This window comes from Trichomycterus rosablanca, chromosome 1 (genome assembly GCF_030014385.1).
Source record: "Trichomycterus rosablanca isolate fTriRos1 chromosome 1, fTriRos1.hap1, whole genome shotgun sequence".
NCBI classification, from domain to species: Eukaryota; Metazoa; Chordata; class Actinopteri; order Siluriformes; family Trichomycteridae; genus Trichomycterus; species Trichomycterus rosablanca.
This window is the reverse complement of record NC_085988.1, coordinates 16,880,204-16,897,647: the sequence shown is the minus strand read 5'-3', so window position 1 is coordinate 16,897,647 and position 17,444 is coordinate 16,880,204. Positions and strand designations below refer to the sequence as shown.

At 44.7% G+C, this 17,444-nt stretch overlaps 1 protein-coding gene across 1 annotated transcript in view; it reads left to right on the top strand.

The window, feature by feature from the left end:
* Positions 1–17,444, top strand: part of LOC134302084 (F-actin-uncapping protein LRRC16A) — a 76,843-nt gene that overhangs the window by 39,732 nt on the left and 19,667 nt on the right. The window contains exons 12-25 of the mRNA XM_062987155.1: positions 543–629; positions 987–1,090; positions 2,426–2,503; positions 3,630–3,706; positions 3,817–3,921; positions 4,494–4,563; positions 11,418–11,499; positions 11,584–11,683; positions 14,836–14,890; positions 15,046–15,218; positions 15,322–15,390; positions 15,471–15,564; positions 16,109–16,207; positions 17,214–17,342. Of these exons, the coding sequence (XP_062843225.1) occupies positions 543–629; positions 987–1,090; positions 2,426–2,503; positions 3,630–3,706; positions 3,817–3,921; positions 4,494–4,563; positions 11,418–11,499; positions 11,584–11,683; positions 14,836–14,890; positions 15,046–15,218; positions 15,322–15,390; positions 15,471–15,564; positions 16,109–16,207; positions 17,214–17,342 (1,322 nt within the window). The remainder of the gene's footprint in view (positions 1–542; positions 630–986; positions 1,091–2,425; positions 2,504–3,629; positions 3,707–3,816; positions 3,922–4,493; positions 4,564–11,417; positions 11,500–11,583; positions 11,684–14,835; positions 14,891–15,045; positions 15,219–15,321; positions 15,391–15,470; positions 15,565–16,108; positions 16,208–17,213; positions 17,343–17,444) is intronic.

The following is a 17,444-nucleotide window of genomic DNA, read 5'->3' as shown; positions in this document are numbered from 1 at the left end:
GTTGTGTAGTGTGAACTGTACAGCGACCTGACGACTTGTAAAGTCGTGTAGTGTGAACTTGCCATAAGGAATGATTATGAATACTAATGAATGTTCATATATAAGCTTCAACAAGTTATGGACTGCCCAACATGGATTGTGTGGCAGGATCTGAAACATTCAGTTCAGATTTAAAGCAGTTAGGCAAAAAGTGAACTAAACATCTTCCAGAGTGATGTGTGATGTGTGATGTTATCAAATAACACACAGTGTTCAGTCTGTGCTGTTAAAGGTGGTGCAACCAGTTACTAAGTTGGAGGTACAAAGACTTTATAAAGACTTTATAAGACTATGTAAGGGTGATACAGGTGCTGGATTGTATTTATTTTTATAGTTTATAGTCAATTTTCCTTGTGTTTTATGTTCATGTTTAATTTCTAAAATCATTCAGTGTTACAAATATGCAATCACAATGTGCAATTTGCAAACAGTTTCTTTCTCATTTTTTTTGCTTACAGTCTAGATAGTGATGATGATAATAACAATGATGATATGTTCATCAGGTATTACATCTCTGAGTTCTCCACTTGGAAAACTTCAGTCTGGTCTGAAACATCTAAACTTCTCCAAAAACTCCCTCTCAGCTAAAGGTGAACATCTCACTTACCTGCACAAACACACCTACTTACAGTCAGTGCTAGTATTATTAAAAATGCCCACACTATGAATACAAGCTGAAATATTCAAGGACTTCTCTGTGCCCATATTAGTTAGTCACAATCATACGCTAAAGAAAGTAGAAAAAGGGAGAAAATACATAAATAAAATAGTAAAAGATAATGTTATAATTTCGAACTTTGCATTGTTTCTTGCAATGTGTTAATCTGGCAATGATAGTACATGAATGTGTGTTTGATGGGGGCATACAAAGATTAACTGACCACATGAACACAGTAAAGAAAGTGAAGGAAATATTAATGCTGTATTTAAATGTACTCTTTGTGCAGGTGTGAACATTTTGGCACAGGTTTTGTGTTCAAATCCTTCATTTTTCAACACACTTACACACCTGAACCTGTCCGGAAATTCACTAAGAGGAGACGACATGACTGTATGTGTAAACACACACACTAACCCCTTTAATACTCAGAACTTACATACTAGTGTAATCTTAATAGTTTGTTTGTTTATTAGGATTTTACGTCATGTTTTACACTTTGGTTACATTCATGGCAGGAACAATAGTTATTCAATACACAAGGTTATATCACTTTTCAAGGTTACATCGAACACAGTCATGAACAATTTAGTGTCTCCAATTCACCTCACTTGCATGTCTTTGGACTGTGGGAGGAAACCGGAGCACCCGGAGGAAACCCACGCAGACACGGGGAGAACATGCAAACTCCACACAGAAAGGACCCGGACCGCCCCCACCTGGGGATTGAACCCAGGACCTTCTTGCTGTGAGGTGACAGTGCTACCCACTTAGCCAGCGTGCCACCCAATCTTAATAGTAATTACAGAATTTTGTATCATTCTCACATTAGCACCATTTTACATTTACATTTAAGACATTTAGCAGACGCTTTTAGCTTTACTCAGGGGTCCAACAGTGGCAACTTGGCAGATGTGGGGATTGAACCAGCAACATCTCAATTACTAGTCTAGTACTGTAACCGCTGAGCCACCACTGCCCTTTTATACATGAATGGCTTATTTCATGATGTGTCATACTGTAAAAATTGCCAAAAGTATGTGGACACCTAACCAGGAGCTTGTTCAACATCATATTTCAAAACTGTGGGCATTAATATAGAGTCACCATTTTGTGGCCAAAACAGTCTCTTAGAAAAATAAATTGTCAGCTAATACCTGGGTAAACATCCACGTGTGAAAAAGGCTACACATACACAGTGTGTGTGATCCTGTCTTTGTGAAGTATGTACATTTGCTTTCCTATTACTGTTGCTAACCCTTACCTACCCCTAACCTGAACCACAATAACTAACAATAACTGTTTTCAAATTAAAGCTGCAACATTTAATAAAAATAAATAGATAAATAAAATAAAACAACCTTCTTCTTATTGTTATTAGTCAAATTATTTTCTTTAATGAGTAAAATGTCTTCACAGTTTTAAAATTGTTCCTATTACATTTACATTTTCAGCATTTAGAGGACACCTTTATCCAAAGCGACTTACATTACAGTTACAGTATACAGTATGAGCAATTGAGGGTTAAGGGCCTTGCTCAAGGGCGCAACAGCAGCAACCTGGCAGTGGTGGGGCTTGAACCAGCGACCCTCTGATCACTGGTCCAGTACCTTAACCACTAGACTACAGCTGGCTCTATTATTATGACTTACAATAAAAATGTCTAAAACAAACAGATTTACGCTGTGGTTGCTAGATTTATAAAGCAGTATGTTTGTTTCTGTGTAGAACCTGTGGAATTTTTTGGGACAGCCAAACTCCCTACACACTCTGGATCTGTCTAACTGTGACTGTCCTCTTGACCTGGTTAGTAATTTTTATCTTATACTGTGCTGTGGCTTTACATTTTCTCTTTGGTTTTACAGTCATGACATATGCAGGTTAGGGTCTCAAAATTTATTGTAGGGAAGAAATCAATTTGCTTGTCTTCAGTCACTCTTAGCAAGCTAAGCTAACTCTTAAACTATTAACTGCTGTCATTTAAAATTAGTGTTGATATATGTAAAGTTTCAATGTTTAATACAGTAGAACAGTAAAATAACATAAATGTATGAGTCAAATGTATCCAGTTTAAGCTCTGCTTAAATTTGTGCCGTTACTTTTAATTATTGTAGTGGAATCACAAGGCCACAAAGTGAATTAACAGGAATTTACTTTTGTGGATGATCAGGTGGGGCAGCACTAGTCCACTACAGATGAGATCTTACACTCTCAAGTGCTATTAACCTTGGCTGTGCTTGGGGGAGGGAGGTTGAATTGGTTTCTCATTTCTGATGAAGTGGGCAGGAGTGGGCAGCGGCTGTATGTGTGTCCGAGAGAGTACATGACTTTCATATGTGACTGTTTTCAATCAGTGTGCAGGGCTGCAGGCAGCAAAAGTTGTTACAGTTGGGTAACTGGACACAACTAGATTGGAACTGGGAAATACAAAAATAGGATAAAAATAGTAATTGAACGTTTTGCCTGAAACTTTACCTACAAAAGACTGGGCCTTTTAAAAATCTAGTTTGTCTGTTACAGTCATGTATTAACTTTATACAAAAGCTACTGTTATTTGTGATAGCATCTCCTGCCTACAAGTTTAACATAGTCATTAGTGTTATAAACATGCCTGTCTCAGAAAGTTTACTATCATTTTAAACTGGCACAGTCTATATACAGAAGGCATAAAAAATTCTCCCACTACTCACTTGCATTACCAAAAAGTTGCACAATCCACAAAGCTTGCGTACTGCAGCTTTAAAGTACACCAAAGCCACAGCAAGTAAACAAATTCCTGTGTTAAAAATATCAATAACACCAAATTCATTGTATGCATGATTTAAACAGTAACATGATTTCATACAGTGTACAGGGTACAGTGTCCTTAAGCTTGGGTTTGGACTAGAGAGTAAACAGGGCTAAAGTTCATGTGTTTATGTTTTATTTTCAGGTCTGTTCTTCTTTATTACGAGGTTCTCTCAAGCACCTTTCAGTTCTCAACATGTCCAAGAACGTCTTCAGTACCAGGTAAGAAATAAAGATACAATCTTCTCTGTCTACAATCCCAGCCAAGAAAAATGGATAATTGGTGGTTTTGAGTTACCTTTTTCTGTATTGTTTTCCTTTTTATCTTGCAGGAGGGGTAAAGAACTGCCTGCCTCCTTTAAGCAGTTCTTCAGCAGTGCTCTTTCACTCAGTGCCATCATCCTATCTGGCACCAGACTCCCACCAGAGGCCCTAAAGTAAGTCACTGCAGAATCAATTTTCATATATGTGATTACACAGGGGATAGCAAATGACCATATTTAAATTTTTTTAATTCACTTATTGGGTAATTTGAATGGCAAGCTGGTCTCAAGCAAACCCCACCTCATGTCAATCATGTAAACACCTGACCGTGGGATAGCTCTGCGGGGGATTCGAACCCTGAATCCCAGTGATAGTGGCCTAGCTTAATTTGCTTCTGTGCTACCTGAGCACCCCTCAATGGTGACATAATTCTATGAAGTTATGCAACAGGTAGTTCTGATCATTCAGTATAACTGGGTAAATATGTTTTGTTTGTGGGTGTTTGATGATTTATCTTTTAATCTGCCAAAGCTGAGACAAGCTTAGCAATAGCTAAGTACATCTACATGTCATCTACAGCACATCTGATGACACTTATTGTTTAGCTGTTGCTAAGCTTGTCTCAGTTTTGTTAGTTTAAAAGATTAATTATGGATAGACAGGACATTTGAAGGCTTTAGGTGTCCAGTGGTTAAGATTGTTGTTAATTGTTTGTATGTTTGTGTGTTTGTATGTGTTATATCAGAGCTCTGTTGCTTGGTCTGGCCTGCAACCCCAACCTGAAGGACGTTTCATTGGATCTGAGTAGCTGTGAGGTAAAATTACACACCCATTATAAAAAGCACTTAGTGCAACACTTTGGTTAGTCTTATCGAGCTTTTAATTAAATGGTTAAGGGGTTAAGTTAAATGGTTAAGTCTCACCTCACCTAGCTGTCACAGCTGGGTCTTAAATAATACATTTGCACATCTGTCAATATTTACTGAACATGACGCTTTAATGATAGTTTATTATATTCATATTATATATCTTTATTCTGTTTATACACCTGTATAGTAATGTACAGTAATACTTACTTACCTTAAATACGTTTTACTTTAACACACCTTTAGCTGCTATAATACTGTATTGACACAATGTGTTAAGAGGGGTTTGGAATTGGAACCACGATGAGAACACAACCACAGAGACAGGAGCAGGGTTTAAGTGATTTATTAAGAATAATAGTCCAGAAAGAGAACCAGGGAACGAGGGTGAAGGCGAGGGTACTAGTGGCTACGCTTGGGGTAGGAGGCTGACAGGGACCGCAGGTGGCAGGTGGATGAGAGATTGGACTGTTTGACCGGTTTCAACTGTGAGACGTGGAAAGTAGGATGAATCCGCATATGTTTGGGCAACTTGAGCCGGACAGCAGTGGGGCTGATGATCCTGTGGATGGTATATGGCCCAATAAAACGAGGCGCCAGCTTCCTGGACTCAGAGTGTAGGGGTATATTTCTGGAGGACAACCACGCTGACTGGCCCGGGAGATACAGTGGACTGGGTTTTCTGTGGAGGTTGGCCGAACGCCGGGTGACGGTCTGGGACTTAAGCAGGGTAGCTCGTATGGACCTCCAGATCTTCCTACAACGCCGGAAGTGGTGCTCAATTGAGGGAACTGCCACCTCTGCCTCTTGTTCAGAGAATAGTGGTGGCTGGTAGCCAAGGGAGGCCTCAAACGGGGATCGGCCGGTGGCAGAGCAGGTGAGGGTATTATGGGCATATTCGGCCCAGGCGAGGTGGCTGCTCCAGAGAGAGGGGCTGTTGGCTGACAAACAACGCAGGGCGGCTTCCACCTCCTGGTTGGCTCTTTCCGCTTGCCCGTTGGATTGGGGGTGGAAACCGGACGAGAGGCTGACTGTGGCTCCCAGGGCTTTACAAAAAGCACGCCAGACATGGGACACGAATTGAGGACCGCGGTCAGATACAATGTCCAGGGGAATACCGTGGATCTTGAAGACCTGGTCGAATAAGAGCTGAGCCGTCTCAAGGGCTGAAGGGAGCTTGGGTAAGGCTACCAGCCGGACCGCCTTGTAAAAACGGTCCACAACCGTCAAAATGGTTATCATTCCCTGAGACTCTGGAAGGCCAGTGACGAAATCCAAGGCGATGTGAGACCAGGGACGTCCAGGGACAGAGAGAGGCTGGAGCAGACCCGCGGGGGGTGTGTGAGAGGACTTACTGCGGGCACAGGTGGCGCAGGCAGCCACAAACTCCCTGGTATCTGCTTCCAGGGAAGGCCACCAGAAGTGACGCCTAAGAAGGGACTCTGTGCGATTAGCTCCAGGATGGCTGGCGAAATTGGAGCAGTGGCCCCATCTGAGGACGGCCGGTCGTACAGCAGTCGGAACAAACAGGCGGTTGGAAGGCCCATGTCCAGGGTCGGGTTCCTGTTCTAGGGCTTTCTTGATAGCTTCCTGGATATCCCAAGTGACACCGGCTAGGACACAATTGGAAGGCAAGATGGAGTCGTCGGAGGGTGGAGTGTCCTCGGAAATAAACTGGCGCGAGAGCGCGTCAGGTTTGGTGTTGCGGGAGCCTGGGCGGTAAGTCAGGGTAAAGTCGAAACGACTAAAGAATAGAGCCCATCTGGCTTGGCGGGAGTTCTGCCGTTTTGCTGTCTGGACATAAGAAAGATTCTTATGATCCGTCCAGACCACAAAAGGCTGTGTTGTTCCCTCCAGCCAGTGCCTCCACTCTTCCAGAGCGAGTTTGACTGCCAGGAGCTCGTGATTACCTACATCGTAATTAGCCTCCGAGGGGGTGAGCCGTTTGGAGAAGAAGGCACAGGGATGAAACTTGTTGTCCGGGCTAGAGCGTTGGGAGAGTACCGCTCCAACTCCACAAGAAGATGCGTCAACCTCCACAAGGAATTGCTTCGAGGGATCTGGTTGAGAAAGAATGGGAGCAGAGGTGAACAGAACCTTGAGATGGTCGAAGGCTGTCTGAGCTTCCAGGGGCCAGGAGAAGGGGACTTGGGTGGAGGTCAAACGAGTTAGGGGGGCCGCTACCCTGCTGTAGTCGCGGATGAACCTCCTGTAAAAGTTTGCGAACCCTAGGAAATGTTGCAAGGCCTTACGACAGGAAGGAACAGGCCACTCAGTAACGGCACGTATCTTTTCGGGGTCAGCTCTAATTCGCCCTGGCTGGATGACAAAGCCGAGGAAGGCGATGGAATTTGTGTGGAACTCGCATTTCTCAGCCTTGATGAATAACCTGTTCTCCAACAGGCGAGACAGGACCCGCCGGACGTGAATGACGTGCTCCTCAGGGGACCGGGAAAAAATCAATATGTCATCCAAATAAACAAACACGAAACGATACAGGAAATCGCGTAGGACGTCATTTACCATTGCCTGGAAGACCGCGGGGGCGTTGGTCAGCCCGAAGGGCATCACCAATTATTCAAAATGGCCGAGGGGGGTGTTAAAGGCCGTCTTCCATTCATCACCTTCCCGAATGCGCACCAGATGGTAGGCGTTGCGGAGGTCAAGTTTACTAAAAATGGCAGCACCCTGCAGCGACTCGAAAACAGAGGACGAAAGCGGAAGGGGGTACTTCTTTCTAACCGTTATCTGGTTCAGCGCCCGATAGTCTATGCAAGGCCTCAAGGACTTATCCTTTTTCTCCACAAAGAAGAACCCTGCACCAAGGGGGGAAGAGGAAGGACGGATGAGACCAGTTTCAAGACACTCAGAGATGTAATTCTCCATGGCTTCACGCTCCGGACGAGACAGGTGGTAGAGACGGCTGGTGGGAAGTGCGGCCCCGGGGAGGAGATTGATAGCGCAGTCGTAGGGCCGGTGGGGAGGAAGAGATCGAGCTCGGTCCTTACTAAATACTTCCCGTAGATCATGATACTTGGAGGGGACCTGTGAGAGGTCAACATGGTCGATGGAGGGAGGGGGGTCGGTCCGAGGGCTAGAGGGATGGACTGCTGACTGTAAACACCGGGAGTGGCAGAGATCGCTCCAAGCAGTGATCTTTCCCTGCTGCCAATCAAGATGAGGATTATGTGTAGAGAGCCATGGGAAACCCAAAACCAGAGGGGACTTGGGAGTCTTGACTACCGAGAAACGGATGGACTCGCGATGATTGCCCGAAAAGACTAGGGTTACCGGGGCCGTACGGTGAGTAATTCGAGCGAGCATACGCCCATCCAGAGCCAAAGCGGTTACAGGGGTGTCGAGAACCTCCAAGACGCACCCTTTTTGGGTGGCAAGACTTTCATCGATAAGATTGTCCTCTGACCCGGAATCGATGAGTGCAAGGAGGGACAACGGCTTCCCGGGGAAGCATAGGGTAGCAGGGACCTGGAGGCGAGGACGAAGAGGTGGGATTGTGGGTCTTGAGCTCGTCAGAATCCCCACTCTTACTGGCGAGCTCCCCCTTTTGGGCGTATGGGGCACGAAGTGAGAAAGTGCCCGAATTGGGCACAATAGAGGCATTCGCCCGAACGCAATCTTCTCAGACGTTCCTCCGGGGCGAGCCGGGCTCGTCCAAGCTGCATGGGTTCGGCGCCCTCAGCAGTGGGGGAAGCTGGAAACGGAACAGGCGTTTCATGATGAGAGGATCTAGGAAGAACTGGCCTCGGGGTCAGAGCAGGACGTGAAGACCGTTCCCGGCGGCGCTCCCGGAGCCGGCCGTCCAGACGGATAGCCAGGTCAATGAGACCCTGAAGACTAGATGGTTCATCCCGGACTGCCAACTCATCTTTAAGGCGCTTTTCGAGGCCACGACGGAAAGCTCCCCGGAGGGCGGCTTCATTCCAGCCGGCATCAGCCGCAAGTGTCCAGAACTCCACGGCGTACTCTGCAACAGACCGGGAGCCCTGGTGTAGCCCCAAAAGTCGACTGGCCGCATCACCGGCATGATTCGGGTGATCAAACACCGCCTGGAACCGGTAGAGGAAGTCTTCATACGAACCAGCCTGTGGACCCACAGAAGACTGGGCGGCCTCAGCCCAAGTTAGGGCTCTTCCCCTGAGGAGTCCAATCACATAGGCTATCTTGCTGCCATCGGTGGCGAAGGTGATTGGTCGCTGACTAAAGACCAGGCCGCACTGGTATAGGAAACCCCGGCACTTGTCCAACTCACCAAGGTAAGGTTCCGGATGGGTGGTGAGTCCCTCAGCCAGGGACGGAGCAGAGGGACCGAACTCAGAAACAGGAACGTGTGTTGTGGCGCGGGGGTTCAGGGACGAGATAGGTTGGGCGGAGGTAAGGGCTTCAACCTGCCGGGAGACCTGCCCTAATTGCTGCACAAGCTGGCGGTTGCTCTCGATGAGAGACCTGAGCAATTAGTCATGCTGAACCAGCTGAGTGGCTTGGTGGCTCAGCAGGGACTCCATGGACCCCTGCCCATCTGTGGAAGGGTTCGCGGGTTCCATAGTGAGGACCAGATTGTACTGTTAAGAGGGGTTTGGAATTGGAACCACGATGCGAACACAACCACAGAGACAGGAGCAGGGTTTAAGTGATTTATTAAGAATAATAGTCCAGAAAGAGAACCAGGGAACGAGGGTGAAGGCGAGGGTACTAGTGGCTACGCTTGGGGTAGGAGGCTGACAGGGACCGCAAGTGGCAGGTGGATGAGAGATCCAGGGACCAGGCAGAGAAGGCAGGAACAGAGAGTCAGCGAGGGATCCAGGTACCAGGCAGAGAAGGCAGGAACACAGGAACAGAGAGCCGGCGAGGGATCCAGGAACCAGGCAGAGAAGGCAGGAACACAGGAACAGAGAGCCGGCGAGGGATCCAGGAACCAGGCAGAGAAGGCAGGAACACAGGAACCGAGAGTCAGCGAGGGATCCAGGTACCTAGGCAGAGAAGTCAGGAACACAGGAACAGAGAGTCGGCGAGGGATCCAGGTACCTAGGCAGAGAAGTCAGGAACACAGGAACAGAGAGCCGGCGAGGGATCCAGGTACCTAGGCAGAGAAGTCAGGAAAAAAGGAACAGAGAGCCGGCGAGGGATCCAGGAACCAGGCAGAGAAGGCAGGAACACAGGAACAGAGAGCCGGCGAGGGATCCAGGAACCAGGCAGAGAAGTCAGGAAAACAGGAACAGAGAGCCGGCGAGGGATCCAGGAACCAGGCAGAGAAGGCAGGAACACAGGAACAGAGAGCCGGCGAGGGATCCAGGAACCAGGCAGAGAAGTCAGGAACACAGGAACAGAGAGCCGGCGAGGGATCCAGGTACCTAGGCAGAGAAGTCAGGAAAACAGGAACAGAGAGCCGGCGAGGGATCCAGGAACCAGGCAGAGAAGGCAGGAACACAGGAACAGAGAGCCGGCGAGGGATCCAGGAACCAGGCAGAGAAGGCAGGAACACAGGAACAGAGAGCCGGCGAGGGATCCAGGTACCTAGGCAGAGAAGTCAGGAAAACAGGAACAGAGAGCCGGCGAGGGATCCAGGAACCAGGCAGAGAAGGCAGGAACACAGGAACAGAGAGCCGGCGAGGGATCCAGGAACCAGGCAGAGAAGTCAGGAAAACAGGAACAGAGAGCCGGCGAGGGATCCAGGAACCAGGCAGAGAAGGCAGGAACACAGGAACAGAGAGCCGGCGAGGGATCCAGGAACCAGGCAGAGAAGTCAGGAACACAGGAACAGATATCAGGCGCAAGGGAAACCAGACAGTGTGCATAGCAAACAGCAACTGACAATCTGGTAGTGACTGAGAGGAAGGCAGGGGCTTATAACAAGGAGGCTGATGAGAAGGTAATTAGGGCCAGGTGAGTCAAATTAGGCAAGGGGGTGATCTATTGGCTAGAATGGAAGGAGAAGTATCTTCAGCCACCACTAGATGTCGCCAAAACCACCAGAGGGGAGACCACAGAGAACAGCAGCTCAGGAGGAGCTCTTAACACAATGTACTGCTGTGCTCCGTGATCGCTCAAATGAAATAAAATTGTGTCGTCGGCGAGGAATAAGGAAGCATTTCACTAGCTCTTTATTAAGAATTGCTTTTAAATGTTATGACAAAAGACAGAGCAAAGACCAGATTGGACATAGGCAGACCACTCCTACTACTACTGAACAAACACAGAACAGACACACACCACTTAACACAAAGCACATCCTGTAAATGGTAACTTATAAACTCAACACGAAAATGAACACAAAATGTGCTATGTGCTTCGGCATTTGAAATGTAACTATTTACATGTAATCAAAAACTTTAACCACAAAGCACACTTTTTAACCCCCAAAAACACCTTGGCTGTGGCCGCACAGCATAATGGGATCCGCTTTGTCCTGGCCGATGATGAACACCGGTTGTCACAAGACTAATAATAAGACCATTAATAACAATAAACAACAGCAATAATAATAATAATAAATATTAAGATGGTTATAATAACAACAACAACATCAATAATAATAATTGTAATAATTCGTTCTATTCAAATGATCAGTACAAGTAGTAGTAATACATAATAATTTCAACAAATAAACAAATAAATTCAAATGATTATTATTTTGATCAGATTATTTACAGGGCTGGTAACTGTGAATAACGGCTGAACATTATCAGTAAAATAAAGTGGACACAAGTGTTTTTTTGTCTTTGTGTGATTGCTTTGACCTTCTAATAATATATGTCTGAATAAAGCTCCCACATCTGTATGTGTAGCTACGATCTGCTGGATCTCAGATTCTGGAGGGCTGTATAGCTGAGATTCCCAACGTCTCCAGCTTGGATATATCAGACAACAGTCAGTACACACACACACACTCACACACACAAAAAACACACTTTTTGTAAAGCAGCAGGGTAAACACTGATCCTCCGTGTGCAGGTTTGGACTCTGATCTCACAACCCTGCTGGTCTGGCTGGCAAAGAATCGTTCCATCAGACAGCTGTCTCTGGGTAAAAACTTCAACAACATTAAATCCAAGTAAGAGTTGTTAGTACTAATTTTCAGTCCTGCTGCATGACTATGGGGATAATTGTCTGTTCTTTTCTTTATACAGATCTTTAACACTTAATTACATTTACAGTGTTTTTCCACCCCAAATTTCACACATCACATTTGCCTCATCAGGCTGTCTGAAATTTAGTTTTTAAAAAGCTGGTAAAGAAATGGTATGGAAAGCTTATATCTGCCAGCTGAACATCCTGCAAAAATAGTATTTAACCTAATCTTAAAGCGTAAATTAGCCTCTGTAGTGATACTGAACATTTCTTAGATGTTTGCCTGTTTATACTGGAGTGATGAGTGTTTAATGTTTATTGAGGACAGTACATTTGGTCCTTTGGATTATTGATTTAAATGTTTTGGTTTAAGCCCCACCACCACCAAGTTCTCACTGATGGGTCTCTATGCAAGTTTCTTGACCCTCAATTGTTTGCATTGTATTTAGTCAACAGTAAGTAAGTCTGTTAAGATGTGAATCAGTTTGGCAACATTTTTTATGAAACACCAGTAGTTTCATAAACGTTGTAGAAAGTTCAGTACCTGGCTGGTGGAGGTGGGGGTGGACCAGTCTTGGACGTCATTAGTTTTGTCTGAGGTCAGTAGCTACCCCTTTGGGGCCAGCCCGATGATCCAGAATTGCTACCTGCATTGTTTTTGGTCCGGAGGCACACTTAGGTTTTTAAAGCACGGCTTCGAGTCTCTAGTCCTTCAATAAACTAAATAACATTTAGTTTAAATAAATAAAAATAGACACATTTTTGACAAAGATACTGCACTGTTCTAAAACCGGCACTGCAATGTTTTACATTTACATTTTCGGCATTTAGCAGACGCTCTTATCCAGAGCGACTTACAGAAGTGCTTCCATAGTAAACATTTCATTACTCTAGTCTAAGTAAACAACAGTCCAAGAACACAAATCTGCTAAAACCTGTTAGAACCAAAGTGGGGTTTTTTTTTTTTGGTTTTTTTTTTTGGTTTTTTTTTATGAAAAATAAATGAATGAGTGTTAGTAAGTAAGTCCAAGTCAGCTTAAGTGTTTAGTAAAGAGGTGATAAAGGTTTTTAATCGTTTTTTAAAGACAACGAGAGACTCAGATGTTCGGACAGACAGAGGAAGTTCATTCCACCGTTTGGGTGCCAGTACAGAGAAGAGGCTTGATGCTTGTCTTCCTTGAGTTCTGGGTGGAGGATCAAGTCGAGCGAGACTAGTGGCTCGGAGGTTGCGTGGTACAGAGCGGGGTTTGATTAGACCTTGAAGGTAGTTTGGGGCTCGTACATTTTTGGCCTTGTAGGCGAGCATCAGCGTTTTAAACTGAATGTGTGCAGCTACATGAAGCCAGTGAAGAGAACGCAGCAGTGGGGTGATGTGGCAGTGTTTGGGCTGGTTAAAAACCAGACGGGCAGCTGCATTTTGAATGAGCTGCAAGGGTTTAATAGTGGACATGGGAGCTCCTGCCAGGAGGGAGTTGCAGTAGTCCAACCGTGAGATTACAAGTGATTGGACCAGAATCTAAGTAGCTTCCATTGAGAGAAATGGCCGAATCTTCCTGATGTTGTAGAGGAGGAACCGGCACGATTTTGTCATGTTGGCTACACATGGAGAGAAGGTCAGTTGGTTATCCAGGACAACACCAAGGCTTCTTACATTATCAGATGGTCTGATCTGGGAGTCGCCAAGAGAGATGTTTTACTTATTACATGTCCCTGTATCCTGTAAAAGACAGAGGCTATTACATTTCCTGTACTTAGTTTTAGTTACTAATTAACCAGCACCGTTGGCTTTCTTCTCTTCATTGAGATTATTAAAATAACTTTCCACTAGGGGGCAGAATAGCTCCGTAATATCAGCACAAAAATGGCTGCGTCCAAAATTTCGCTATAAGAAGTGCACTAAATTATTTTACTCATTTTTTTTTTACTTATTTTGTTAATATTACTGTATCATATCTTAAGGCTTGATTTTGTGCTGCTGTGAATTTTCCTCTGGAACTAATAAAGTTCTAATAATCTAATCTATTTATCTGTTCATCTGTATATCCTTCCTTTCTTCCTTCCTTCTTTTAACCCAAGTAGGCTAGCAAACTAGGTTCAAGTTCTAGCTAGCTGATATGTTTTAACACATAAAAAATCCACACATCAAGTATAATCCTGGCCTAATGCTCCATGTTAGGCTCCGTTGTAGAAATATTTGATACTTCAGATATTAGTTCAGATATTAACAGGCAAGTATGTGTTTTAAAGCTAAACATTAAATTACTGATAAAAGATAAGGTCAAAGTATATTCAGTTATGATAACACGAGAAGTGTTGACTGTGTTCTACATGAGCAACTGTATTTTTTAATGTAAACATATCTTAATGATTATCTGTCCAATAATTGTGATTGGACAATATTGTAGTAATTGTGACAGGCCAATCATGGTAGCGCAGTGGTTGGCCTGGTAATCAGAAGGTTCTTGGTTCAGTCACCACTACAGCCAATTCTCCACTGTTGAACCCATAAGCAAAAACCCATGAAACCCCTTGTTCTCACTGATACTGTAGTAATTGTCAATGCCATTAGAACTGCACAGTGCTGGGCTGTGAGCACAGGTCCCACTAGAAAATGGAGTCTGGTCAGAAATATGCTTACCAGTAGACCATTGGGGGTCATTCTGTAGGCCTCTGGCAGTGCTTCTCCTGTTCCTCCTTACACAAAGATACTGATCCTGCTGTTGGGCCCTGTCCAGCTCCCCTTGCTTAACTGCCCATGTTCTGGTATCTCCTCCATGCTCTTGAGACTGTGTTAAGAGACACAGCAAACCTTCTTGCGATGGCCCTTATGGATGTGGAGGAGCTGGACTACCTGTGCAACTTAAATGGGCTTCAGCTACCACCTGATGTTACCAGTAGTGGCAAGAACACTAGCAAAACACAAAACTAGAGACAAATTAGTCAGGAAGAACAAGGAGAGAGTAATTGCTGCGTTCCTTCCGTACTGGATAGATTGATCCTTGAAGTTTAATTTACTTGGTGTTTTACTGTGATGATTAAGTGTTCTCTTAGTTGTTTTGAGCAGTGTAACACAGTTGTAGATTTTGCAGGTTTTGATGTGTGTGTGTGTGTGTGTGTGTGTGTGTGTGTGTACAGGAATTTGGGGCAGGTACTGAATAGCTTGGTCCTTATGATCCAGGAGGAGGAATCGGTAAGAGAGTTTATACGAATACATATAAAGCCCTACTCACTACATAAGTTTAGCAATGAGACCTTAATCCAAACATATGCTTAAAAATGTATTCTGTGAGTAAATGGATCTGACTAATGGATTTCTATGTTTCTGGTGTGTGTGTGCAAGTGTAGCCGTTAAGCTCCCTATCTCTGGCTGATTCTAAGCTGAAGGCGGATCTGTCCATAGTGTTAAACGCTGTAGGAGGAAACAACTCTCTCACTCGACTAGACATCAGCGGTAACGGCATGGGGGACATGGGTGCCAAAATGCTGGCTAAAGCTCTCCAAATCAACACCAAACTCAGGTTTCAGGACCTTAAAAACAAAACACATTTCCTCAAAAATAATGTACTGTATTTAAGGAACTAACTCATCCACCGTCTGTATTACCCTTATGAAATGCTGTAGGACAGTAATTTGGGACAGGAACAACATCAGCGCACAGGGTCTTCAAGATGTAGCAGCTGCTTTGGAGAAGTAAGTGATATTCATACAGGTGTGAGTGTGTGTATGTCTGTAAGCTGTACACTGATCATGCATTATGTTCTTCACTGAAGGAACTACACTATCCGCTTCATGCCGGTACCAATAATGGATGCTGCACAGGCTCTCAAATCCAGCCCAGAGAAAACTGAGGATGCCCTCATGAAGGTCAGACTGATTATGCATCCAGTCAATAATATGAGGGATCTTCAAAAAGTTTCTGCACTTTTATACTTTGGTTGGATACGGTGAGGGTGGGAGTGGTAGTAATTGATCGTGTCTGAGAGACTGAGAAACTGAGAGAGAGCTTGTAGTCCGGATTTAGTGCCATCTGATTTCCACCTTTTTAGGAAACCCCTCAGACAGGTCACCAGTCCATCACAGGGCAACCACAAACACACATTTACACACACACCTAGGGCAATTTTCCAATGAACCTGACTACATGGCTTTAAACTGTGGGAGGAAACCAAAGCACTTGGAGGAAACCCACACAGACACAGGGAGAACATGCAAACTGTACACATAAAGAACCTGGACTGCTTCACCCCTGAATCAAACCCAGGACCTTCTTGCTGTGAGGCATGAGACAGTGCTACCCACTGAGCCACTTTGCAGTGTCATTGCATTTAAATACTAAATATTTGGTAATAATAATTTGTTTGTAGGCCTTTTTAAGAAAGGTTAACACCCTGTTTACGTGTATGTTTAGATGGAGCAGTACCTGCTTAGAAACCATGAAACTAGGAAATACCTGCAAGAACAGGCCTACCGACTGCAGCAGGGCATCGTCACCTCCACCACACAACAGGTTATACTCTCTCTTTCTCTGTGTGTGTTTGAGTTTAAATGTGTGTTGAGGTAGATCTCCTTGAATCTGAGACTTTATGCATATAGGTGACTAGATATGATAAATTGTTCAGCAACCATGATATTAAGCGTGCTTCCTTCTATCAGTGTTGCAATATAATGTGAGTGTCAGTATTAAACTAAATAATTAAGTCTGTTTGCTTAATTTCCATTCAATGTTTCACAAAAATGATGGTAACAAGGGCTCCCAGGTAGCGCAGCCAGATATTCAGCTAGCACACCAGCTCTGGAATTTTGAACTCTATGGGTTTGAATCTTAGCTCTGCTACCAGTCGACTGGGCACCCCCTAGCAGGCACAATAAGTGGTGCCTGCAGCAGACAACATTGGCAACTGGTCAGGTGGGAAAAGACCGGAATTAAAAGGAGGTGGGGTGTTTGATGGTGTGTATGGACTCTGGTTAGTAGCCTGAGGTGCCTGGCTACCCTGAGGTGCCTGGCTACCCTGATTGGCAGAAGAGGAGGGCTGTACACGTGTAAAGAAGGCGTGGGCAGCGGTGTGCTCTCCTTGGATGCAATCTGGAGTCTGTCAGCAGCAGAAGACAAATTGGATGCACTAAATCGGGAGAAAAATGCATTAAAAATAAAAAAGTACCCTCCTCGGACACAATCAGGGTCTCCAGCGGCAGAAGACTAATTGGCTACGCTAAATACTGTAGAGAGAAAAAGGGAGAAAAATACAATTGTAAAATTAAATGTATAAATAAAATTAAAAATAAAAATTATGTTAACAAACAGTGTCAGCACTGCATTATGTATACACGATTCTCTAACATCATCTTTTAGGCATAGCCCAGGGAACAGCAACACTCCATGGCACAACTAGTACATATCAGTGAATCTCTACCTAAACTAAAACAGTAATAACTGACCAAAGAATGATTTCTTAACAATACACTTACCAAACTGTGTGTAAGTGCTCTGTGTGTTTCCGTGTGTGTGTTTACAGATGATTGACAGGCTGTGTGTGAAAGTGCAGGACCACCTCAACTCTTTGCGCTTTAGTGAGAGAGAAAGGGTTCAGGAAGATATGAAAGTGGCTGAGAGACTCGTCCAGGACGCCCGTAACTCAAAAAGAGTGAGAATTATTTTTTTTCCACTGGTTATTAGAACTCAAGTGTTTGTCCAGCTCTGTAGGGAACATTTGCATTGCTAAAGTGGAATTAAAATGGAATTGTAT